The 27842-nt window shown below is 30.0% G+C and overlaps 1 protein-coding gene across 2 annotated transcripts in view; it reads right to left on the bottom strand.

Moving 5' to 3' along the window:
• Positions 1-27842, bottom strand: part of LOC125075786 (ecdysone-induced protein 78C-like) — a 70506-nt gene that overhangs the window by 35027 nt on the left and 7637 nt on the right. The window contains exon 1 of one of the 2 annotated variants that reach the window (XM_047687542.1): positions 19696-19868. The exons of the other annotated variant lie outside the window; for it this stretch is intronic. Within the exon in view, the coding sequence (XP_047543498.1) occupies positions 19696-19819 (124 nt within the window). The 5' untranslated portion in view covers positions 19820-19868. Of the gene's footprint in view, positions 1-19695; positions 19869-27842 lie in introns of those variants that run through there. 2 annotated transcript variants of the gene reach the window in all.

Below are 27842 nucleotides of genomic sequence, written 5' to 3'. Positions count from 1 at the left end.
CAAAATATGAAGGCAGAATTTATTATTTGCAAAATACAAAGGCACAATTTTATAAGCGATAGATTATAATACCAGCTAGGTAATATCATTATTAAAAAAAAAAACAAAGCGATATATAAGAAATGTAGCTTCAAGTATAGGTACCTAAATATTTATCAGAAAAAAGTATTAATATTTAGTAATTGAGGGTATTTAATAAAAAAATAAGGATTCAATTATCAAGATATCTCAAAGAAATAAGCATTATAAATAATTTATTTTTTTAAAAATCATGAACGTTGTATAAGGAAATAATAATAAAAAATATTCGTTTTATCAAAGGTACTCGATTAATACTACTAAATGAGGACTCCGCGATAAATTAAAACGATGTTAGCTGTAGCTCTTTTTGATAAACAAAATTGAATGACAATTATATGATAACGAATTTAACATCCTATTCTCGTATTAAATACTAATTATATAAACAAATAACAAAGACTTAACTAATTCTCCTTTTTGTGTTGTTAGTTAAGATGTCGAACGCTTTTGATTAATCATTCATTACAAAAGTACCTATATAGTTTCGTACAAATATATTTATCTCTTTTAACGATATATTTTTTTCTTTATCTATTTTTAAAGGTAACACAGGATCTACAAGAACAATTTAAATATTTCATTTAAAAAATGAAGTGAAATCAAATATTTATGAATAATATTCACACCATTGTGACCAAAAACAGAGTTAAACAAGTTTGGTAGGTTTACAGAGATTCAAAAGGTTGTATTGACGTTTACGACCCTTAAAAATTCACAAGAAGACTGCTCTGTTCTTATCTTCACTGGAATTAGAGAGCGCAAGTTATATGGTTAAATATCATGGTTCATACATTTATGAAGGCAGTGGCGCGTAACTGGGACAACCGACCTTACCACTTATCTATAAAACCACTTATGTTAGCTTCGGCAGATATCCAGAATACATTAAGGTTAGGAAATAAAAAAAAATAAGCAAGCTGAAAATATTATAGATCATGACAAATTCAAGTTGGATTTGTGTATAGAAATACGAAAAATACGTTTGCGTTTATACTTTCATTATAATTAAGTACTAAACAAGCTTATAATATAAATATATATATGTTTTGGTAACAGATTATTGACTATAAACCGGCTTTAAACATTTTCAGAAATAGTTTTGGAGAATGAATGAGAACATCAATCTGTAAATGTTCCAGCTGGGCAGATGTTTCCTTTTCTCTCAAGTAAAGTTTGGAGTTCACAATGGTGCTCCATGTGGTGGATGCAGGTGATGATTTTTTCCTTACTTTTACACAAATCAATAACATTTTTAAAATTAATTTTGAGCCCGTATTTTCCGGTTAAGGGCTTTCATATTCAAACATTAGTATTTCAATTATGAGGAGTAATAATCAATGGGGCTGTCAATGCGCTTCCAACCGAGAAACTTAATTTTTGTATCACTTTTTCCTGTAATTTTATATCTAGATCACTATCCCTAATACCAAAATGCAGTAATAAATAAGATGTTTGTTAGGAGCGTAAAATATATGGACTATTAAGATATTATTTTATTTTCATGTTAAATTAATTGGGCGTACCTTAGAATCGCATAATTGTTGAGGTGTCGGGTAACTGTTTTCTGATTATATTCCGATAATAACTCAAAACGACTAATGTTTTTTCGTCTAATACAAATTTTCATATTCATTTCTAATAAATATATCAACTTTATACACTACACACTAAAACTAGAAACACAAAAAAATATTTTTAAACAATTACAATCAGTATAATATTTGATGTCGGTGTTAACAAGACAATGCAAATCTGTTTATATATAATGCCAAGTATATATATCTTTCATCTTTTCTGTTATAATTTTTACATAAATTATAACAGAAAAAACATACGATAGATATTATGAGTTTACCAGCTTACAGCTATTGCCTTGTCTAAGAAAATAACAATTTGTTTAGCAATGCATACTTTAAACATGTTTCACGTGTTACGCAAGACTACTTGCATTACATAAAAAAAACAACTGCAATATGAATTATATCTCGGAAGGTTTGCAATGGGGGATCTGGGATTTTCGTGGATTAGATTAATAATGAATCCCCAATTAATCCGTGCCTAATAAAATAATATAGGACTATCCGCGCGGTTTTGCCCGCGTTAAATGTTACTGCTTCGGCTGTTGGTTGTAGCGTGGTGTTAAATATTATTTAAATAAACGAGCAAAACGTTACGCAAAAAGATCAAAACCCGATCCTGATTATTGAGCAATTTCAAATTAAGAAATAAACAAACAACATCTTTAGCTTCAATTATTGCTATATATATATTAACATTCTTTAATTAATACAATACAAGCTATACGACAAGCAATAAGATCTAATTCTATATCAAATTGTTTTCGCTAACAATAGGTCTCGTGTCCGTAGAATTCGAACAGTATTTTATTAGTTCCGTCTGCCATCTTTATCTCCAAATACAATTTCTGAACTTCATATTAAACGTACTTTCGCTTTATTGCTGAACTTTATATTAAATATATTTTCAGAGAGAAAATCTTAAATATTACAAAAGACTAAAAGAAGATTTTAAACATGAATGACTATAAATTTACGCATTTTTTTGTTTGTCAGACAAAATCTTTAACGCGTTTTCACTAAGTTTGTTGAGTGATCTACGCAACGTAGAATGTATTAAACGCAACGCAGCAAACGAATGTTTATTATTAATCGAAGTGCCGTTTTATCAATCATGTTTCATTTAAGTCATCTAATACAATATACTAATTTTCCATTTTTAAATACTTAGTTACTATATTATGTGTAGTGATCTTCTTTATCCTAACAAAGCTTACTATTTAATAGCACGTAGGCGCGTAATACCTCTCCCTTCATTAATTTCATAAAACGATTATATTTAGTATTATAAACATATTATTTATCATGTTATTATGATAATGAATTTCAAATATGTATACGGGCAATATTTCAACATGTTTAATTATAGAATTGAAATAATTTATTTTTTTACACTAAATAATTGTTATATATCGTAAAACGTAAAGGAAATACTATTATCACAACGTATATACAACTTGATATAGAATGACGTGTTCTAATTTTTCTCACCTGAAACTTGAAAATGTATGCACCAATCAAAAATAGATCTTAATCACTGAAAATAGAGTCTGAATTTCACAGACGTTTAAGGGAAATTGGATTATATCGTCATCTTACGACAGCACTGCGTAGCACAAGAAGGCACTCGACATTGCATCGGGATGTGAACAACTAAATCGTCATAGTGAACCAAGCTGAGACCTGCATCTGCACCTGCGCGGACATGGCACCGCTTTCTATTGGTACTCAAATTTGTGGAGAAAACATGCATTTAGGTCGGGCGCTTTGCTTTGCTTTAGTAATTTCGATAAAAAACAAACCCTAAACCCGTACACTACCTCAGATACGTAATGTCTCGGTTATGTAGTGGTTTGCCTGTACGACTATGCAAATAATGAGCTCGCGGATTCGAATACCGAATCGAGCAAATAATTATTGGCATTGATTATTAGTCATTGATGCAATTTGCTTTATTATTTATTAGACAATATTTTTTTAAGTTTATTTTTATTAGATACGAATATTAAAGTTTCACCGTGCGACCGGTGCGTGTCCTCCGTGTAACTGTGCGCGAACCGGAATCAAATTTTAACTTTCCGTCATATCACAACTATTTATGGAATACCGTAAATTAATATAGAGAGCTAAAAGATTAAATAGATTTAAGTTGTATGCGGATGGTTTTATTTTAACGATAAGATACAAGCTCAAACATGTTAGTTGCGCATAAACTTTGACTGCGAAAACGAGTGAATTTTACTCCTGAAAACTTTCTCTTGAGACTATGCAGTTCTCAAGTACTACACATTTGAATGTTGGGTATGGTATTTACAAGCGTATATATATATTATATTTATTTAAATACATTTGTTCCAAAAGTTGATAAAACAAAAAGTCGGTATAATTAGTTAGTACTTTTGGGTATTTTGATAAAAGCGTTTCGTTTTATGGATCCATAAAACGATATGATATAATTTAACTTAACAATTGTTAAGTTGTTAAGTTATAATTACAAAGCTTCGCCCGTCACTGATTTTAAATCACAATTTATATAAAATGTTCTCGATGAGCAGTTAAATTAAAATATCGAAACAAAGGCTTCGATTGACGCTTGGTTATTTAAAACTCCACCGGGTCCGCCCCTCAAAGCGAAAATGTTATACTGAAAATGAACTAGTTTCATATTTATTTTACATACATATTCTCATAATAATAATCGACATTTTTACTTAATGGTAGGACAAGCTCTTCTGGGTAGATATCTCATCATTTATATTTAACCGCCAATCAGCAATACTTAGTATTAGGTATTAGTGTTTCGGTTTGAAGGGCGAGTGAGCCTGTGTAACTGAAGGCACCACGGACATAACGTTTTAGTTCGCAAGGATATTGGTGCAGTGACGATGTAATAAATGCTTAATATTTCTTATAGCGCCAATGTCTGAGCAGTGGTGACCACATACCATCAGGTTCAATTGAAAGTCCCTATATAACATAGAAAAAATCACAAAATTATACCTAGTTTTGTTCCGAAGACAAAAACACTAAAAGAAAACTAAAAAATTAAGTAGATAAAAAAGATTAGAAATTTCAAATCATACTCAATATTAATAGTTATATCATAGGCAGAATTATATACTAAGTTCTATATATATACAGTTCCATATATATATACTTGGTGGTAGGGCTTTGTGCAGACCCGTCTGGGTAGGTACCACCTAGTTATCAGATATTCTACTGTCAAACAACAATCAGTATTGTTGTGTTCCGGTTTGAAGGGTGAGTGAGCCAGTGCCAGTGGCCCATATGCACGTCCGTCAACCTATACCATAAAAAAAAACTTGCGTTTCGTTTGTACTTAACATTTTAAATATCAATTACTATTACAGCGTTTTATATGCACGTGGAAATGCTAAATTAATTTAAGCGAAATTCCTACACCGATGTGAATTCGTACAGCCATGGATTTGAAATGAACGATAATAATGTCAATACCAAAACCCGCTGCCGGATAAATCACGAAGCCTCGAGCTACTTGTTTTCAGCATAGAAATATACATTTTACACGAGCGAAATATTCTGTTCCATTTGAAATATTTTACGCTTAAATTGTATTCGTGTTAATCAAGCCATTGGATCTATGCACTTCAGTTTTAGAAGTGAATTTATTTATTCTTTCCCTATTTCATCAGGCAAATCAAAATATTCTTTATTAGGTAGGCTCGTAAATGCATTTTTGTACCGCCAAGTTGATAAATTAGGTTCGAAATATAAATTCTATCGAGAAAACCAGGCAAGACATTCAGTTGTTATTTTTTCCACCAATTGACATGGTTATTTTAATAAAATATAATTAAATTATTATTTACTACATAAAATTCAACCAATAAGTTAAGTTCGATTTTTTATTTTTTATTTTACACAGTTAATCGAGTTATACAGAATTATCGATGTTTTCGTCGTCGTGCAAGTTGTTCTCCGAGGGTTGAAAAGGATGTACGTGAGTGCCATCACGAGATGATTAATTACTTTTATATTTTAGCAGAAATGTTTCTTTTGCTGAATCTAGCCGCTTAAAACTTGTTTTGAGAAAAACTATAAATAGATGTTGGATCTTTATTGGCTAGAAAATATATTGACACAATGATTAACTTTGATAACAGCTATTAAACATTACCTATATTTCGGGGGACGCTTAAAGCTAATATGGAGAACACCGATTACACACAATTACCTAACAAAATAATGGACATGTAACAAAATGCCTTATAATAAACTTATATCTTTTAAGACGAACCAGATACACAAGCTAATTATAATGAATTGATAGTTGACAAAAAATAATTGTCAATGTTGACATTCAGTAAGTTCCTGGCATTTCCAAAGCGCTGCTATCCGTGCGTTTGACTCTTGTGCTCACAATTACATCAGTTCATTCACCCTTCACCGGAACAGAGTAATACATAACATTATTGAATCGCCGTTAAAATATTTAATTTGATTTTACCTAAAGAAAGGTTATTTAGTAGTACATGTATATGTATATTGTAAATAGGTCTGACAGCCTCTTTGGACTAATGGCTTAAAAGTTTAAAAGGCTGCAGGTGACGAGATGTTGGATTCGAACCCATGCTGGACTAGTAAATAATATTTCTTATGTCTGAACACTCTTTGTAAGTTTCGGTGACATCGTATTCCATTACGAGAGTTAGGGAATAGTAACCAACTGAACTAATCAACTATTTGAGTATGCTCAATTAATGAATATGCCAAATTTCGTGAAAAAAAGCACATTGTAGTCTGTAAATAAACAACCTACATATTCTTCTTATACTTGAGAATTAATTTTCATTTCTGTACGTATTCCAGGCGTTCACGCACCGTCCACCCGATTGATTTCAACTGTACAGTTGAAATACTTGCGTGAAAACTTAGAATAGATGCCGTGCGAGATGTATCAGATAATTGCTTATAAAAAATAATGAGGCATTACACCGCATCCCGTACACTAGCTAGTAGTAAATATATATTCCAACGACTTTGGTATTGATGTAATCACAGCGGTCTGAATCTACGTAGTCTTTTTTATGGAATAGTTATATCACAATTCATTCATAGATTCATAAAATCAAATCATTTGTTAAAAAAAATATTAATAAATGAAGCTTATTATTCAACACAAAATTATATAGAAGCCAAACAACATTTGACAGAAAATTGACGCCATATGCTTAAAGCTTGATTTATCTTTGATATTCACTATGGATTTGCGACAAAATGGCGTTTTGAACGTCGACGAAACTCTTATCGGAATTTTGAAAGTAAAATTAAAGTGGAAATAAGTAGTTAAGTGTAATGGTGTTGTATTATAAATAAAGATACATTAATCATAAACTCTTAGTAGTGCTCTTTAAATTATTAGCAAACCGCATGAAATACGTAATTCTCAGGTTTATTTTTTTTTTTCCTACTTCCATTGGAATGGGCTATATGTAATTGTATTTAACTAACACAATGTATCTCAAATGTTGGAAAAGTAAACTACTGAGTTTCTTGCCGGTCCTTCTCGATATAATCTACATTCCGAACTGGTGCTAGTTTTACTTAATATAGTTTTGTAAAATTACGATTCAAAAGTGCTTGTGAAAGCCTACTTAAATAAAATATATTTTGATTTTGATTGAAATCAAATTGAGTCGATTTGCTTAATTGGTGTATTTCTCATAACGATAGCGGAAGATACCATTTTAATGGTATCTTATGCATATACATTAATACATACTCGTAATTTGTATTTACTATTTTGGAAGGAGCAGTGAAGTGTATCTTACAATGAGACGAAAAAAATAATTCCTATTCAGACTTGAAAATCTGATCTTATAGCCACATAATAATTAACAAAACATATTTGGTCATTGAACCAAGATGTCCCAGTGGCTGAAACTTATGAATATTGACCAAAGATTACGAGTTCAAACCTGGTTAACGCATGTTGGGTCGTCAACGAAAACTTCATGTCGAAGCATGCAAGTATTTGGTGAAGTTATCCGTCACATGTGCATCCAACAACTCACATTCAAGCAGCGTGGTGGACGCAAACCTATATTTTAAGAGAAAAGGCCTTTGTCCAGCTGTAGGACGTTTACAAGCTGTTACTATACTTCTTATTCAATTAAAGAATTATCTCAATCAATCTCAATTTTTCTGGTCTCAACTCTTATAGGGAAATACTTATAATTGAATCAAAATATATTCAATTCACACACATGCTTTGACAAGATTAAGGTGACATATTACAAATCTAGTTTGTCAGTCGAACTCAAAGTTAGCACCGGTAGTAAATTGAATAAAGTGTCACAGCCGTGCATATAAATGTCAAGTGAAGTGAGCTGCGAATCTTATTATTAAATAGACGGGTGACATTCATTCGTTATATGTAGGGTACTATACAAATAACATTAATAAGCAAAATAAATAGAAACACAATAGCATAATTTTTATAATAGCACTTCATACTATATTGGGGGGAAAAATAGAGGACAAAAAATGGGATGACAGCTGTGTCTCAAAATCTTAGGACAATGCTATACCTATATGAAAAACATATTAACTTTTAATTTATTGTATATGTACTAGCTGTCAGTCCTGACTTTTTCGGATAAGATAATAATTTTATCTTTACGTACGTTTTAAGTTCAATATAATTTGTAAATAATTGTAATTGAAATGGAGCCGAAATAAACAAACCGAACTTATTACATAAGTATTTTGTCCCACTATAAATATTTAATATTTGTTGGAGCACTTTCAAAAGCTGTCTTACAATTTTATATTCATCTAAACTAAAAACTTTCGATGAAAAATAAATCAAAATAAGACGTACATAAATACGTGTATAATCTATATATAGATCTACTAAGTACAACAACACAACACAAGTACAAATATTAAATTCCCATGAAAGTAAAGAGCCTCGTTCTGTGGCGCGTCAATAGCAGAGACGTTTATAATATAACGTGATTATTATTTTTGAAATTAAACCTGGGTTATTTTTATTACCAAAAACATACTATCAACGTTTAACGTAAATATTTTGATAATTATCAATATTTATTTTATCTACGATTCAATACACATTATCTGAAAGCCAACGCGACTTTATTTTTATAAAGAAAATAATTATGGTATTTACATATTTTTTTTTTCAATTATTTAATTAAAAAATGTTGATATTTGGTAACCTTTTAATAGTGTGTATTATATAAAATATATTCACTACTAAAAAATTACCTTCCAACAAATCTGATTAAATTTTTATTTGACACTTATAAGACCAAATCATTTTATCTACGAATTTATAAAAGTATATTCATTTTTTCAAACATAACTTATAACACAAATAATCAAAATTTAGGAACAACAACGAAACTTAGATTTAAATATAAATTGTGAGTTTTATTTATTTATGATTTCATATTATACAATATACAAAACATTTACAATAAAACGTACAGAAATAAAAATTGTTAAAGTTATGTCCAAAAGATTGTTATATTGCAAAAACGTATTCTATTCACATCGGATTAATTGAACCATGCGTACCCAGATAGCAGGCATACCGAGTGCATTCAATGGCGTTTACAGTCATTTCATTTCGTAGACATAAACTGCATTCTATATTTCGTATTTTTATTACATAAGTCGCGTCATCGGCTATTACTTGCTGATCGTATAGCCCGTACTAGATACATACGAGTATGTGACCAATCACCATTAAATAATGTAATATAATCATCTATATAAAGTTTCGGTTAAAAATGATAAGGGCTATGGACTTATTTATACGGATTTACGGTTTATTATATAGTAGAATCATGTTTACTATATAAATTATGATTAATAAAATAGAACAATATGTGACTTTCCAAGACATAAGGTGTAATTTTATTGTATACCAAATCGTATTATAATCTGTCCACCTAATCAAGCGTAATTTAATGGCAGGGTTACGTACAGGCCCACCTGTGTAAGTCCCATTCACTCATCAATTATTCCATCACCAAACAGCAATAATTTGTATTTCTGCGTTATAATTTTAAGGGTGAATTAACTAGTGAAATCAAAGGCACAAGGAACGTAGCGTGCTTTTTCCTTTGTATGGCAGGGTATTGACGATATATGAAGTGGTTCATATTTTTAACACTAGCAGCAATGGACAATAATCATTATAATTAAGAAGAAACTTATACGTTCTAAGATTTATCATGTTTTCTTCGAGTAGGAACAGTGCGAGACTACTATTGCCTTACTGATTATCAAATTATATTCTCATTTCATTCTTCATCACAAAATGAAAGAATTACCACGACATTTACCGAATTTAATAATTCGTACTTTCGGAATGCTATTTATATCAATATGTTTACTATCGAAAGATACATATGACTTTCAGGATTTCAATACTAGTGATATTTTTGAATTATATGAACATTTAAATATTTATACAAGACTAGTAAGCAACGGCAGACGCCGTCTTGTCTGAGTATGACTAATTTTCAGGGCGATTGGTTAAATGCAATAGAATTTGATATGTTGTAGTGCTATCCAGCAAAAATATTTATACGTTCCAGCTTTCATGGGAATTGTGTCAAAGAAAATTAATTATAAAGATACAAGCCATTTACTTTATTGTATAAGATCAAAACATTGAACATTCATCGAATAATTTGTATCAAACATTAATTAGCGTATGAATCCAAATTTAAGCTTCAAGAACTCCTAATATAAGTAATTGATAAATTACAGTTTCCGGAATCTCGCCAATTCCATCATCCGAGCATATTCTGTTCTGCGTTGCATTGTTACATGCAAATTTTGAACAGTCACATTTTCCGTCACCGTAGACCTATCGATTGGAAATAGGAGAATGTAACATGAGTAACGATTGAATTATACCTCAAAATTGATAGATTCCATAAGAAGCTAACTCAGTTTATTTGGAGCATACATTTCGAATATATGGTAAGACTTCCGTTTTGTCTATTTGTTCGTGGCTGCTCGACATTTCCATATCATGATACATTCATAGATAAATTTATACACAATAGTCACTAAATCTATTTTTAGCCGATTTCATAAAAGAAGACGATCGTAATGCTTCTGTATGATATCTTACGAATAGCTCAACTTAAATTGGTTATGGACATAATTATTATCAATATTTTTTTTATTTTTTAATGTAATTATATGATATTCTTCTAGTTTCTTTATTATTTAGTACTTTTTTCTTATTATTGCTTTAATTTTAAAAAGTATTGAGTCATCGTTTTAAAATTAGGTAACTCATTTAGTTATAAAATATATTAGTTATATAATAAAAGTAGTAATAATAAAAGTAGTTTCACTGTATAAAAAATATATTTAAAGGTCAACGAACACATGATAGGAATAATTAACCCTAGCCCTAGATTATGACCCACTTTTTCTGGGTCATCCTTACACAGTATAGATGTCTTGGTTAAAATGCTCTTCAAACGTGTAAATGATTCACATATTCAATAGAAATTGATGGTAAAAAAGATTCACTAAATAGAAAACCCAATAAATGAACCTTGAACTAAACATTTACCAATAAAATGAGGCTTAAAGGTTTTTCTTTAAACCTCATTTTATTAGAAGAGTAAGCTCGTAAAAGTTCCTCAGCTGAGTAGAGAACGTCTCTCCTCTTACGAGGAAGTCTTTATACATTTAGAATAAACCTTGTATTCCACCACATATTTGCGTTGTATTTGTGTGGCAAAATATTTACTTCACCACCGAAGCCCGAGAGGAATTAATATAAACACAAATTAAGCACATTAAAACACTCATCTTCTGATCGTTCTTTTTCTAAATCTGTAAAATATCTATGTTTTCTTCTAGCTACAACAACTATAGCTAACCTTCCTGAAAAATTTTCAACTTGTATGTATACAGTTAAATAAATAAAAGGTGTAAATAAGACAGTTAATGTTTCGTATTCGTTAGCACATTTATGTAAAACGGCTATGTGCATAGTGCAAAACGTTTATAATAATGATATATACTTTTAATTATTTTTAGCCTTTTTTATACATAAATATAATTTATTATAGTACGACAAAATTTAAATGTAGTATCGACAAATTAAAAAAAAAAACAATTTATCGTCAATTTGGCGAATGTATTTGATTTACCTATGTCATTACAAATTATTACGTTTGCGTAAAGATCATTTTCGCATAAAACCAGATAAAGATTAATTGATTGATGATAAAAATACGTTCCAATGAAATGAGAGCTACTAATTCAAGTATTTAAATAATTATTTATTTAAAAAATCAATCAACCGGCCGTACTTTGACTATTTTGCTACATTGCTGGGCTAAAACCTCGTATACCGATATACAAATAAACGAAATATTGACTGACCTTATAAACTGATAAAAAACATTCAGAATATTATTCTGAAGGTTTTATGTATCGTGATAATTTATAATCTATCGCAATAATATGAATCTTTCAATTCAATACTATTTTTAATGCATGTCAAGTTTAATACCATCTTAAGCACAATAGTAAAGTAGTTATTGTTCTGTGTACTAATAAATTATTATACAAAGTTATTCGTTATTATTAGTACAATTTGTAAGGGGGTATCTTGCTAAGGGGTTTCAATTGTATTCGTTGTTCATCAAATGGCGTTTCGTTTCACAATACAGTACACCAGTATTGTTGCGAAGATGAAATAATTTACAAATTGATTCTAATATTTCAAGTGGTTGTTTTAAGCCAATTATCAGTTTTCCACAATAGATCTTTCTCAGACTCCTCGATGCCCTCATTTAACCATTTATGTGTTTCATAGTCAATTACGCTAACCGTTATCAACCCATGGATCATTTTATTCATTACTCTGCTAAGAAAAAAACAAACAACAAAACAATACAAATTCCGATCACGGTCTTTCATATAAAATTATTCTTTATTTATTACTTTTTTTTAATTATTTATTAAAAAAACATACGTTTGTATTAATAGCAATTTAAATAAAAAAAAAAGTCACGTGCTACTATAATTAGCGGCATATATGGGTTAAGATGAAAAAATAATTAAATATACTTATAATAAGGTATATATGACTACTTGTGTACGTACATGTATTGTATGAGTTCGCATATCTTGATGACAAATGAAAAATGATATGATATCGACACCCAAACAATTTTATTATGCGTAATTCTACACTGAAAACCTGATTATTTTTTCTTTAAATTCAATTCAATAGTTCATTTTATTAATTATTTAGCTATTTCGAATATTGCTGTTTGAACACAGATTTGTCTTTGGATATATCTATATTAATCCTTTCGAGATGGCCCAGTGGTTATCTTAACCGATGATAGCGGGTTCAAGCCCAGGCAAGCATCACTGAATTTTCATGTGCTTAATTTGTGTTTATAAGACATCTTGTGTTCGGCTGTAAACGATCATCATGAAGAAATCTGCGTGTATCTAATTTCAACGAAATTCTGCAACATGTGTATCTACCAACGCATTGGAGCAACCTGGTGAAATATGCTCCAAACTTTTCTTTCTCTTCAAAAGGGAGAGGAGAGCATAGCACAGCAGTGGGAAATTTACAGGCTATTAATTTTTTATGTAATCCTTTCGTACAAAATGAACAGAAAGATTTATCACTAAAAAATGTATGTACAAAATATATTTGACAAGTATGTAGTACATACGAGGAATATATGCCAATCACCTAACTAGTACTAACCTTTCAAAGCCTCTATGATATTGTAAGGCTTAATTAATCTGCAGAAGGATTAATATGTGGGCTATAACTACACACGTTCAACGCATTGTATTTAAGTGGTATGAAGCTCAATAAATTAACACATTTCGCCGTTCAAAGTGTTATGGGAAAAGTAAGTTAATAACTTAGGGTAATAATATAATAGACAGAGGTAACAAGAGATATTTTGTTATTGTTGCTGTTGGTAACAACTTTAATTTGGCAATGATTCAGCTGATATATATACAGTGCATTTACATAAAAATTATTAACATTACGGCCTTAATCATATAAAAATAAAAATAAAATAATTATTGTACAAATCATGACTGCGTGGAATGGTGCCATGAATGCTAGTAACAGATGTAGCTGTATGATTTTATTTCGTATTTTTATGAAAATAATTAGGCATTATTTTTTATAAACTATATTTTTCTAAAATATAAACAGTCGATTTATGTTTTTTTTTTCATGAATTTCAAAATCAATCAATCACGAAGGTGAACTTCCTGGAAGACCACAATAGTTGTCCAAAGACGTTGTCCTTTTTATTCAAACTGTCACGACATTACTGAAATGTCGGCCAGTGGTCGAAATTCAACCGTGGCTCATTGCTAATAAACATGAGATTCAGACTGAAACAACAATGCTAAGTATTGCTGTTTGGCAGTAGAATATTTGATGTATAATATATTAGAATAGTGGGTGGTATCTACTCAGCCGGGCTGAAAAAACATTACTTTTACTTTTAAAAGTTAAAAAGTGATTATTAATATGCGTTTTGCATATTTGATACTTAACGCACGTGTATATCAATTTTTGAATGTCAGTTATTGCTCTGTTAACATTTCTTTAACTTAGTGTTATATATCAATAAACATATCAAGTTTTTCGCCGCAGCAGGCATTTGGAAATTGACCCAACAACACAAGCGCGGCTGTTAGTGTGAGTTCAAATCCTGCTGAGTCATTTGTGATATTCGAATTAATATACCTACCTAGTCTAAATGAATAATAATAATATAATATATGATTGTGTGACTCAAGTTATTTGTTAAGTATATCTTCTTTTTAATGAATATAATGATGCGTTTCCATTGAAATGGTCGGCAATTTATCTATTTGCAATGTTTAAATTTCTATAGAAAATCACAAGCAATTGCACTACATTATTTCGTAATTGTGGGTGACATTCGTTATATATGTACAGAACATAAATATACAATTTTTTCAAGTAATGCTAGTAGGAAAACATTTTAAGATACTATGCAAAAATTTAGTTTTCCGATAGAAAATAAAATGATGTGTTTTTAATCGCTTGATCTCTTTTCCATCTTTCGAAAATATTATTTTATATTCATTCATAAAAACAAAATAAATTAACTCCACGATAGTACAGAGAAGAGACCACGCGGTTCTTAAACAGAGCTCGCACATTCAAATCCGTAGATACACCAGTTTCCTGTGCCACTCTTTCATGTATAATTTATTATTTATTTCGAGTTTGAAGGTAACCTGCACGCGTCAGAGTAAATTATTCAAAATATTCATGAGTAATAATAAATCTTTTAATAAAGACAGACTCGCGTCACTTGTTATGTAACTTATTATTTTATTAAAATTCGATTACAGCAGCGATGTCACATCTAGACGGTTATCAAGAAATTAAAAAAAAAATTTACTGTGGTTTGGATATATTTACCTGCGTTCTCTTTGTATTACGCACAATAACAAGCAATAATTTATTTCTAAAATGAATTAATTTTGAAAATTTTGTTATATATACAACATATTATATACAGGGATAAAAACACAAAAGCATATATATATAAGGAAGCAAAATATTGCAATACATCCATAGATCCCCTTTACATCGTTGTCTCTCTTCGAAAACGACCACAATATACAATATCATTAATAAATTTAACATATGACTTAAAACTACAATAATAGACTGTTCACCTTTTATTATAATCAACCTATTTCAATTCTTAAGTAAAATATTTTCTAAAAAATAACCTCAAACCATTCCAACAGATTATTTACGTAAAAAATATAACAAACTGATTAAAAAAAACTTTAAAAGCGGTACAACTTAACGAGTTCTATCGCTTAAGTTTGTTTCTAACGTTCAAACAAAGACTCGGCGAGTCAAGCTAAGTTGGCTTTGCAAGACAAATTTCAAGTCCCTAACCTAAGATAATGTGAAAGTCGGCTGGTTCGCTGGTAGGGCGACCGAACACGTCTTATCGTCTTGCATAACGCGAGGCCGTTGAACCAGCTCCCCGCGCCTTCCATCACCTCTCAGATTCGCTCCCAAGCGGAAAACAGATTAATTGTATTACGTGGCCAATTTGTTTACTTATCTGTTTCAAATGTTTTGTTCTTTAAGCCTGTTCCGAATATTTTAAAGTAATATTATTAAAAAATACTATTTTTTCCGTTAATATAAATCTAAAGATAACAATAACTCGATACACTTTTTTCAATCTAATTATTATTGGTTTCAAACTATCAAAATGACTGTTTTAAGAGAATTTATTATACTACTTAAGTTGTAATAAGTTCCTTTGTTTCAATAGGTTCGATAATGTACCCAAAACAATTATTTATAATCTTTAGCATCCTTTTCAAAACTCGTTCTTTTATGTCGTTCGTTTTCAAAAAAGGCTGTTTTGTAGAAAAAAAACTTCGTTCTAATTATCCATAGAAAATTTTCTACATTAAAGAATAGTATACACAAACAAAATGTAAGATCAACATCAACTAGTGAAGACATAATTAGCGTTTTATGCGAACGTTTTTAAATTAGGTTAGTAGTGTATACAAGAGGCGTCGTGAAAGCCTCGACATTCTTGAAATTTGCAACACAATCTTCAGAAAAGCTTTAGCGGGTGACATTTGTTAAGAAAATTTATGTCTTTTTGAAATTCAATTTCGATTCTTAGAAAAACGCTATGCTCGTTTATGTCGCTTCTTTATTAGAGATACGTAAACTGGTATATAGTTAAATCGATCTATAATAAAATTATTATTGGTGAGTGAAGCTGTATAATCGATATATTTCCTTTCTATTAAAAATAGTATATATTTTTTACCAAATAAACGACATAAATTTAAAAGTATCTGTTATAGATTAGATAAAGTGTTCAAAGGTACAATAAATAAAGTATAGCACCAAAATCTATTACGTGATGGACTACAGTGTAGCGACCGTAATGCTTATGATTTCAATAGCCTTTGAATCAATCCAATATTTTCAAAGCACAATGTTTTTAAGGATTATTTATTTTTCCATATATTATGGAAAAATATTTACATTTTCTTAGAATTATGTTTATAATCGTTCTTATTTGATATATTTTTTTAACTGAATAATAGGTAAAAAAACACAAGAAAGGCTACAAAACGCATCAATAAGTTATTTATCCCGAGGCGTTTTTTATTTCCGATATTGAACCTGCATTTCAATTTAAACCTATTTATCATTATTAAAAGTCGTTAGAAATATTTTCGTAAAATATAATTTAATTCACGATATTTAAACCGTAAAGAATCAGTGTCGCGTAATCGACTCACTCTTTGCTTTTGAATTTTTCTTTCTAATTAAGAGATCTCATGACGAAAACAAACGGTATGGAATGAAAGGAAACTCGGCGAACTATCGCTGTTTCTTTTAATGAGATTTCCTTACTTCTTATAATGAATGTCTTTATTTTAATTTCATACCGCAAACATTTCCTCAACATGTAAACAAAACAATTGGAATTGGACGCGATACGATCGAATTGAACTGAACCAATAGATCCAGACTTAAATTCCGCTGTATCGCAAATGTATGGTTAAAATAATGAATTGATGTAATTTGTCAACAAGTCGCAATAATTTGACCGTGCAGTACCAAAGGGCTGTGCCGTTAACAACAAAATAATGTAAATCAGTCTGCTACGTTTTAATGTTGGACTGTTAAACGAATCCAATTAAAATTCCGCCACGTTAATCACATCACCATATAGTTACGCAAAATCCAAAATGAAACATGTATCGTTTAATTTAATATCTATTGCTAATTTTGCTGAATTTCTAATTATGTTTTTGTAATTAGTTAAAGCTTTTCTATATATTCGTTCATTCATTTGTATACGCTTGTTCCATCTGCAATATACACACTACTGTTTAAATTAACTAAACGCTACAGTTAATAAAATAATACATATTCGTGATTAAATATTAAAGGTATTGGCTGCCTGTCTGTTCATGAACGTGACTCGAAACCATATTTTACTTCTAAAGTAAATGAAACAATAATTGAATATTTTTTTTTGCATCTGCAACCCGCGTCCTTCTGTCACATGATTATAGCAAAATCTTCAAGAATATGTCTGTAGTAGATTACAAGTATTGTATAATTAATGTATAAAGTAAGTCGGTTATACAATTAGTTGAAATACTTTTGTTTGATATGCCATTTCTTAAACCTGATATGGTTTAAGCTTTACAGTAAAATTATGCAATTTTGCGTACACAATGTACGTTTAGTTTAGTGCATATAGATCTACAAACTATTTAAAATAGTTTCCAGATTTATCTGCACTTTAGCGCAGAGAAGATATATTATTTAATTATTCCTCAAATTAAGCGTAAAACTTGAGGTAGCAGTAGGTACGACCATCAAAGGGTCAGGATCGAATCTATGATTATCACCTTGCTAGGCGTAAACCGTTGCGTTATTATTTTTTTGTTTAAGCCTTTCCAAATAGATACCGTACACTTGTCATTGATTCCATCGGTAGATAAGTAATACTTGGTATTAATAGTTCAAGTTTCATGGTTAATGAGCCAGTTGCGATAGAGCCAGGAGCTATTGCCATTTTGCATCAATGCAAATGGTAACGATTTGACATCGGATAGTCTAATTGACTGTCAGCTCAAACCAACGAATTTGTTATTACTTTAACCAATTTGTAAAATATTGTAAATATAATTTTGAACTTGGAAAATGGTTCCGATATATTTTTATTTTCAGCTTATTATAAGTTTGAGGCTAGGGATAGGTACATTCGTACAAAACAATGTTAAGTGAGGGCGTAAAGGAATTCTTGGTGACTTAATTAACTTTCATCATAATATGGTAAGTACAAATACTATTTAATGTATTTCGTAATTAGGAAAACACCTCGAAGAAAGTCCTAAAATATTTATCTATGCTTTCCATTCTTATCGTCAAAACGACAGACAGTCTTCTATGGAAAATAGAAGTTGCAGCTTTTCCAATGATAGCTTTTATATAAAACCAAAATAAAGTTTGAAAGAATATTTAATAATATATCAGATTTTTCCTTCCATTGAAATATAAGGTAATTGATACAGACTAATTAACTATGAATTTAAATAAAAAGAGTATGTTTTTGTTATTCAATGTTTTGGCAACTTTTCATTAAAGCTATTTATATTAGTGGAAAAAGTCTGTTATCCAAAAATGTATTTGAACATTTTCGACACAGTAACTGGTGATATACATATTCTATTACACGCGTCTATTTCCACAAGTATGAATGCGGAAACTTGAATACATAATGAATGCCGAAAACGATAAGTGTTAGAAATTCTGTGCAGTTTTTTATTCAAAATACAGTCGAATCATAGGTTTACCTTCCAGAGCTACTCAATCGGTTTTAATTTTTATATACGAAACGTAATCAGTAACTTAATTGGGCTTAAGTAACATCAATTAGTTATAACATATATAACATCATATAACATCATCAAAGCAAAATGTTTATTAAATATTTTATTAAATTAATAAGTTATTCTGTCAAAGATTTCAAACAAATGTTTATAAATATTAATAATATTTTTATAAAAAAGGAATAAAAATATATACATTTATAGTATATCATGCGGGATGTATTTTAAAAATTAAGAAAGAAAATATCTACTAAATTAAAAAAAAATGTATGGCTACATTAGAATACATACTTTAAAATAACAATAAACATTTCAGTCGTATATTTTTATTTATATCGGTTACAAATATACCCTTCCCCCTTCTCTCCTTCATTTAAATGAAAATAACATGTTATTTACAACATATAACGTAGGCTTAATTTATTGCAGAAAGTATTTAAAAACGTAGATCACAATAAATATATCACTCACTGAAGCTACATTCATACATACATACATTCATACACACATCCTAATATGATACATAACTTAAATAAAGCACATAACACACCTTGTTTCGGCTGTGGTGGTTGACTTTCTTTATCGAAAAATGTGAGGGCAAACTCGTTCGTCTCGATGTTCAAGGGTTGTGGTGCGCGAACGCACGAAGCGGGAAGACCGCTCCACACGTCCATATTCCCAGCATACCGAAAGCGCACAACCGCCACGTTCAGCGTTACAACGCGCACTAAACTTTAGGTTCGATCCCAAAGCTAACCAGACTACGCTACCGGGTACCGGCCCACGCGCCGAGCTCACCATCGCCAGTGAGAGTTATTCAATTTTATACGGACTTTTTTCCAATTATGCTAAGGCATTTATATGCCTTGTTTTAGCTCTGGCTTATGACTATATACTTTTTTGATAAATAAAATAAAAAATATTATATAGGATCTTTGACCATTATATTTCCCTCTGCATAGATGTACACAAAAGGACCGTGCATAATTCTATATCAATATAATTATGTACCAAGACCGTAAATTTCGAGGATGTTTCTTCTTTCTGTCTTATACTTAAAAAGATTTATAGGTATAATTAAGTTATAGAATTTATATTAAAATTTACTTAAGAAGTAAATAGTTTATTAAGAAAAATAAATTATTATTTATTATAAACATAAACAGTGATCGCCAAAAGGACAACTTAAACTGCCACTATGTTTTGATTTCGATATTTTGTTTATATAAATACTTATAAAAAAAACTGAATTAGAAAGTTAAGTAATCATCAATTACATAGTTGAAAATAATACACATATCTCTTCATCATTAGCACTGAACTTGCTCAGCACGACAATCGTAATTTGTTGAACTTTCTTCGCCTGGCCATTTTTATTCCTCCTAACCCGTCATATTTCCTCTGGGTTGTCTGGCAGAATATACATCGTGAGTAATATTTTTGTATTCAAATTCTTGACTGGATAGATTCATGTAAAAGTTAAAGCGTCTTCAACGATATGTGTGTTTGTAATTTCTATGATGCAAAGGTCAAGATGAAAATGTTTCATGAAACATACCCTATTCTATCGGGTAAAACTTTAAAAGTATATATGTATATATGTTTTAGTTAGTTTGTGTGATATAAGACAGTTATTCTAAACTATTCTATATTTTCTATTTTCTTGAAGAGTCTGTTAATTATTCTATTTTTCGATTTCTATTTTTTCTATTTTGAAATTTTTCTTGTAAAGTTTTTCCTTTAACACAGAGTCTTTAAACTTTAATAATGCTTAATTGTCTTAAGTCGTCTTTAAACTTATATCACATATTATGTGAGTGTAGCTCAAACGCTTTTATAGCCTATTCCAAAAGAATGAAATAGAAAAAAAGATAAACAAACGTCAAATTCATGAATTTCATACGATTTGCTAATAACACAGCTAAATTGTGCACTGCTAAAAGTTCATGATTAATGTATCTTTATTTATAGCATTTTTGTTAATATCCTTATTCCGATGGATTGTTTTTTACGTTTTTAACGTTTACATAAACCATTACATATATTACTAACAGCAATTAGATTTTCGAGAATGACATCGATAAATCTCAAAATCATCAAAAATGCTCTGACAGTTTTTAGAAAGGCATTTTAAAGATTTATAAAGTTTATTTCTTTTTATCTTTATAAATCCTTACATGGAAAAAGCCTTTATATGACGTGAATACTTTTACTTACTCGAATCGTAAATCTGAACCTCTTACTACCAAAAATATTCGATCTTCGGAATATTTATTCCGAATAAAATATTAAAAGTCCTAGAACAATGCCATGAAATGTTTAATTACACGTTAAATTACTGAGCTCTCAACTAATTAAAATATTACGTAATAGATTTTTTGCAATGTAAAATTGTTTATAGATAAATAAATATAAGTAGATATCTTAAACATAAAATTTTCTGTATATAAGCGCCGTCGGGGTGAAACCTTCAAAACACTTATTGAATTTCAAGCTACAATTTGTAATTCTTATAAGAGCGTTGCTGCCGGTGACGCGAGTGCGGCGCGGCGACGCGGGCTCACCGAAATATACGGTTTTTTCATCAAAAATACATACCTACATATTATGTTAACTTCTATATAAGTGAGAATACTTCATCAATCGAATCGAATCAATTTTTAAACATTGATTCGTCATGATTGAAAGTTTTATATAACTGAAAATAATTATTAAACCTTTGTTGATATTGTTAGCTAAATAAACAATTATATACAAAAAAAAATTTCTGTTTATTATATTTTCAAAACTTTATAAAGCTTATTTTTTTGGTAAATTTTAAGTCGAAAAGTAGTATGTTAATATGTTGCTTTATTTTTTGTGAATACATTCCCAGTCCAAGCGTTTTCGAGGCGAACGCTGCCAAAACTAAAACAGATACAAAAAAACTTTGTATGCGAGGATTTTAGGTCTACAAAATGTCTACCGAAAAGTCACTGACAGCATATATTTTTTATGGCTAGGACACAGCACTCTATGGTTTTTACGTTTAAAAAAGGGGAAAATACCTACAACAGTAGTTTAGTTTAATTGCGACAAATTTAATTTATGCGGGGTGTATTCTACGTTGCATTTGCGCAGTCCTGGTTAATACCTCTTAGTTTAAAAATAAAGACGCTAAAAATTAAGTCGAGATAAATAGCTAGTAATTAATAAGAACTAATAACTATTTATATACTATTTTTTAAATTATGAAACCAACGTCGCTATTTTTTGGTAGGGTTCTGTGCAAAACCGGGACAAACAAGGGACATAAGATCTTAGTTCGCTAGGTTGATGGTGCATTACAGATGTAGGAAATTGTTAATATTTCTTACAGATCCAATGGGTCTGGGCGGTGATAAGCACTTACCATGAGGTGGTCCATTTGCCTGTCTGCCTACTTATATGAAAGAAAATGTTTTGACTTTTAAAATATCCTCAGACCCAAATCTAATGACTACTAATTCAGTTGTGTTACACAAATTTTCTTTGCTAAATAATTTTTATTCAGCATGTTTTTACGTTGAAAATGCAGAATTCGCTTTTCTCTGGATATAAATAGCTTGCCTGTAGCGGCGTTTATATTAGCCTTCAACAAATAAAAAACTTTGTCGTGAACTAAATTAAAAACATCTCCATGTATATATAGATATTTGAATTAAATTATTTTGCTCGTGGTAGAAATCTTGCAAAATATTAACACGAAAACTTCCAAGATTTATTAACGTTTTAAACTTTTTCTTACTAATTCAAATATAATGAAATATATAAATAGTTTTTAATCGCTGAATTTACTCTTTTGTCAGGGATAACCTACTGCTAAGTTTAATTAAGTATCGGAATAATGTATTATTCTGAAAAACAAATCACCTCTCAAACATAAAATACTTATAATATAATGCTACTTATTGCCAAGCATTGTTACTGATAAAAAACGTACCATGAATACTTATCGATACAGTTTTAATAAAACGAAGCAAACTAAAAAAAGTCAAAAATGTACCGCTGTTTTTAAAAGCTTTTAGAGAGTACTTCGTTATTTAATGAAAATGAATTATCAAAAAAGTTTTCTATGTGCACTTTCCTTTGACAATTTTTTGTAACTTTTGAAAAAGTCTGAATCAATATTTTCTGTAGTTACGTTTGTGTTTGTATTAATTTCTTTCGAATCACTACTAACACATTATCATAACAACTAATTTTATTAGATTTATTTATAAATATTTAACACATGTAATTAAAACAGTAATTTCAATTGCTATATTCTTAGATACACAATAAAAAAAGGTATAATTAAAATATAAGGTAGGATTTTCGGTAGGACTGAAAAATAAAAGCGATGAAATAAAAAAAACAATATTTTGTCAAAAGATTGATTGAGAAAGGAAAAGTTCCCGTTTTGCAGCATTATACATTCAATCGTAAAAGATTTCGTTCGTTTCACTGAATAAACCATCCATTTCGGATTTTAAACTGTTATTGAAGACGGTCTCATATAGGTTTTTTTAAAATACGCAGACATAACCGTCAAGGTACTTTTTATGGCAATGTTTTATATAAATTTGCGTGTATATGTATGAGAGTACACATACAAATATAAATGTTTTTATTGAAATGCATCCATTTCTCAATCCAAGCTATTATACCTACATAGCACCTCTTATGCTTAGAAAACCGGTTCACTTCGAATAGCGTTTGTGTTTTGCTATCGATGGGAACAAAACATAAATTGTCAATTGATGCTAAAATGATAACTATAAGTCCAATACACCCTCACCCTCTATTCTTCAATCTTTTAGGAAAGATTATTCTGACAGTGGTATTTTTGAGTTCATTATCTTATAAAAAACGGCAATTAAAACAATTCAATTTATTCTTTCTTTATATTGTAACTTTTTAATAAAATGATTAAATAACTGTAACATTTCAACATAGGTGTCATAAAGAGCCGACTATTTTTTGTTGTAAGCGCGTTCATAAATACTTAGCGCCTCGACAACTTGTGTACTGGCAGGAAACCAATCAGCATAATAATTCGTAATGAGTGTATAAACATCGCCGTCTAAGCCTGCCGAAACCTTTCCTTTGCAAGCAACACAGCGCTGAACCCAAACAAATTGCATAAGGGTAAACAAATTATTACGATCTTGAAAGAATTATTTCGTTTACAATATTTAAAGTGTGTATTGTTTAACAGGTTATAAGACTAATGAAAACTAAATTCAGTAATTTTTAAATTATAGCTATTTAACAAAGAAAGCTATGATGAAAAACTAATAAAGGGACCATAAAGTGAGTAGGTATTGTATAGTCAATTTTTAGCGAAGCCCTAACTAACTTGTATGAATTTTTTTACGATGGACATCCAGCTTGCATTCCATTAGCTTGTAAAAATATTTTGCTTTTAATAACTGAAAATCTGGTAGCGGACTAAACGAAGTTATACCATTACGGCGTACCTTCCGCGTTCTATCAATTTGACGAACGAAATAAAAAGCATCTAAACTCACGCCACGGCTAGAGGCCTAATTGCTTTAAGGCCGATTGCATCAACCACATTTTATAGGCAATGTTTTTCTGTAAAGCACTAGAATTCGTTGTTAAAACATTTTAAAGTAAATAAGATATATAACCATAGCCACGAATTAAAACAGAAATCGCCTATGAATATTTTTAAGTATACCAATCATATGAGCGTTGTTTAAAAGTTAAACGTATACGGAAAGTTTATAGACTTTAGAATCATAATGCTGTTTTCTTAGGTACCTCGTAAAATCTAATAAGAGAGAATTGTGCACGCTTAGCCTACGTGTAGATGTGTCATGTAAAAAGCACTAGTCGCCATGGCGTTTGCGCAGGAAGGAAACCTTTGCACAGGTCAGCGAACCCGACATAGCTGTTAGAAAATACAACTTAATCAAAAATATACCTTAACACTTGGAATTTAAAGTGTAAATTCTGTTGATCGCAAAGCTCTGCGAATGTTAGCATCTAATCAAACGTGTTGTAAACTATTATTAATAGAATTTGAAACGTATCAGATTATGTTAAAGCTGGATTTGCTTTGTCTGTGAAGATGGAAGGTTTTGCAAAGCAGCGCCATTAGTGGATAGGCTCGGCTGTCTCATAAGATCTGCTGATAACAAAGATTAAGTTCAGAATTAGTACTGGAGGTGGCTCACTTCTGCCTTTTCAACGCGCGCAATAAATCCTGATGTATGACGTGATAGGTACTCTTAGACAATTATATATGAACGGGTACATCGGGCTGGATACTTTAACAAGAAAATAAATCCTGCATGTCAGTTTGACACTCCTCTATTAATAGATATGTTATTTACGCAACCTATCATATAATTTATATTATACTAATATACTAACCAAATGTGGATTACATGTAATCCAAACAATAAATATATTACGCTCACTTAAGCGATATATACATGACTTAACTAACTTTTTGTAAGAATGCTTACTTTCTTCTAATCAAGAAAAAATATATAGAAACTCATCTGCAAATGAATACACTATAATACCAAATGAAAAATTAATTCAAAAAAATAAATTACGAATGATAAGGTATTCATGGCACGTAAACACTTTAGATCTATATCAGATATTATGTTGTATTTAAGATGTTTTTGATGAAGATGTGCACATTTTGAAGGTATCTCTGTGGCAAATCATGACCTTACTTAAATATATGAACTGTATCAATTAAGAATGGAAGAATTATATTTAATTATTTAATGACTGCAACGCACTGCAATTTTTATAATTGTTCTAAATCTTTTAGGTTAGAAAATTTCTTCTATACATAAATAAGTTAAAATTGATTCCACGGACGAAGCCACAAGCAACAGCTGGACCATAAAATACGGTCCTTACATCCCGATACCTGGACAGGTTGTTTATTTCTCCTCTTTAAGCGGCCCCGCACAAAGTTACGATCACTAAGTAATCATAGTTATGTAAACTTGAAGTTACAATGAATGTCTCTGATTACTTACACTTTGAAAATTATTAACTATATATGATTTTATGCAACTTTAAGGTTGGTCCTAACATTGCCATTTACTTAATAAATGGTTTTGCATTGAGTTTTAAATACTAATTACATGTAATCTTTTGCTCTGGGAGACCCTCAATCTCAATATTACAATTCGTTTTTCTAAAAAAAAATAAGGAGTTACTATTCTGTCTTATTGTAAGACAATTTTATAGTCAACTATATTAAAATCGGTTCAGTCTTCAATTTTAGTAAAATTTGCAGAATTGTTTAAACTTAATAACATACTGTGGTTAAGTTCTATGCATGTGCCTGCATAATCCCTACCTAATAGTATTTAGTACCTACATGTATATACTAAATACATGTACCCATGGTACAAAGCATCCCATCGTAAAAAGTTGGAATAATTGCTTCAGGCGCTCAATTTTGTGTCCACATACATCAACGATGGAGCAGTGAACTTCAGCTTTGACACAACCAAATAAAATGACTGAAAATTGTTACACTGTTTTTTCTGTTCAGATTTTTATGAACTAATTGATTAAATAGTTAACATCTAGTAAATACGTCTCGGGTTGAAATTCACATATATTTACCACAAAGCATTAACACAAAATGAAAAAAATTGCATATTTATAAAATATATGTCATCTAAGAAATGAAATAAACTGATTCGTACATTTTTTTTCCTTGTCTGAAAATGAGATTGAAGAAAACAACACGTCTTTTAAGAAAAACTTTCATTAAAAAATCGTTCTTTAAAAGATCGTCAGTGATAAAAATCAGCCGAAGATAAATATTTGGTAGGTATAAGATTTGTTTCAAGAAGCAAAGACCTGAATATCGAAAACATTACTGTGTCCCGTGCACTTTAGTGCACATTCTATCAAAACCGGTTAAGTACTTTCTAAGATATCGCTTAAAATATATGAACGCGCACGAAGCTTCAAACACAGTATTATATGTGCATAAATGTGAAAGTATATATGTAAAATTGTACAGCTAATAATTTAACTATAAAGTTTTATTTTCATGAGAATTATTAACATTAGGTATATAGGTATATATAATTAATGCATATAATATTTACAAACGACTCTTTTCAGTAGTACTCAAAAGGTATTATTGTAATTTTTTTAACTAAAAACTCTTTCAATCTATAAACTTAAACGAATGTAAGTAAATAATTGACTGGATGACCAGCACCAAATATGTTTGTAAAATTTCAATGCAATCTGTTATATGAAACTAGTAAAATTCAGTGGCAAGACTTGACCTATACGAGTACATACAGATACAGCTATGTGAAAGCTTCTGAAACTGTTTAATAATCACAAATAGTATAATATAATATGTTAAAAACATTGTACGTTTCCTATTACATGTTTACCTAATAATAATAAAGAAAGACTATCGTTTTCTTACTAACAATTTTTTTTATGTATTATTACAAGTATTCCCTGGCGCATCGCTCTGACGTTTCCTTGTAATCGCGTTCTATTGAGAGCGAAAATATATTTATCGCGAAGCCACGCTGAATACGAATTCACAAACAGTGAAAATCTATAGAAAAGAGGACGATTTAAGATTTTTTTATTAAAATATATATATATATATATATATATTTATGTTTTTAAGCAGCGTCCATATCATTCTAAAGTTCA

This window comes from Vanessa atalanta, chromosome Z, assembly GCF_905147765.1.
Source record: "Vanessa atalanta chromosome Z, ilVanAtal1.2, whole genome shotgun sequence".
Classification (NCBI taxonomy): Eukaryota; Metazoa; Arthropoda; class Insecta; order Lepidoptera; family Nymphalidae; genus Vanessa; species Vanessa atalanta.
This window is presented reverse-complemented; position numbering and strand designations above follow the sequence as displayed.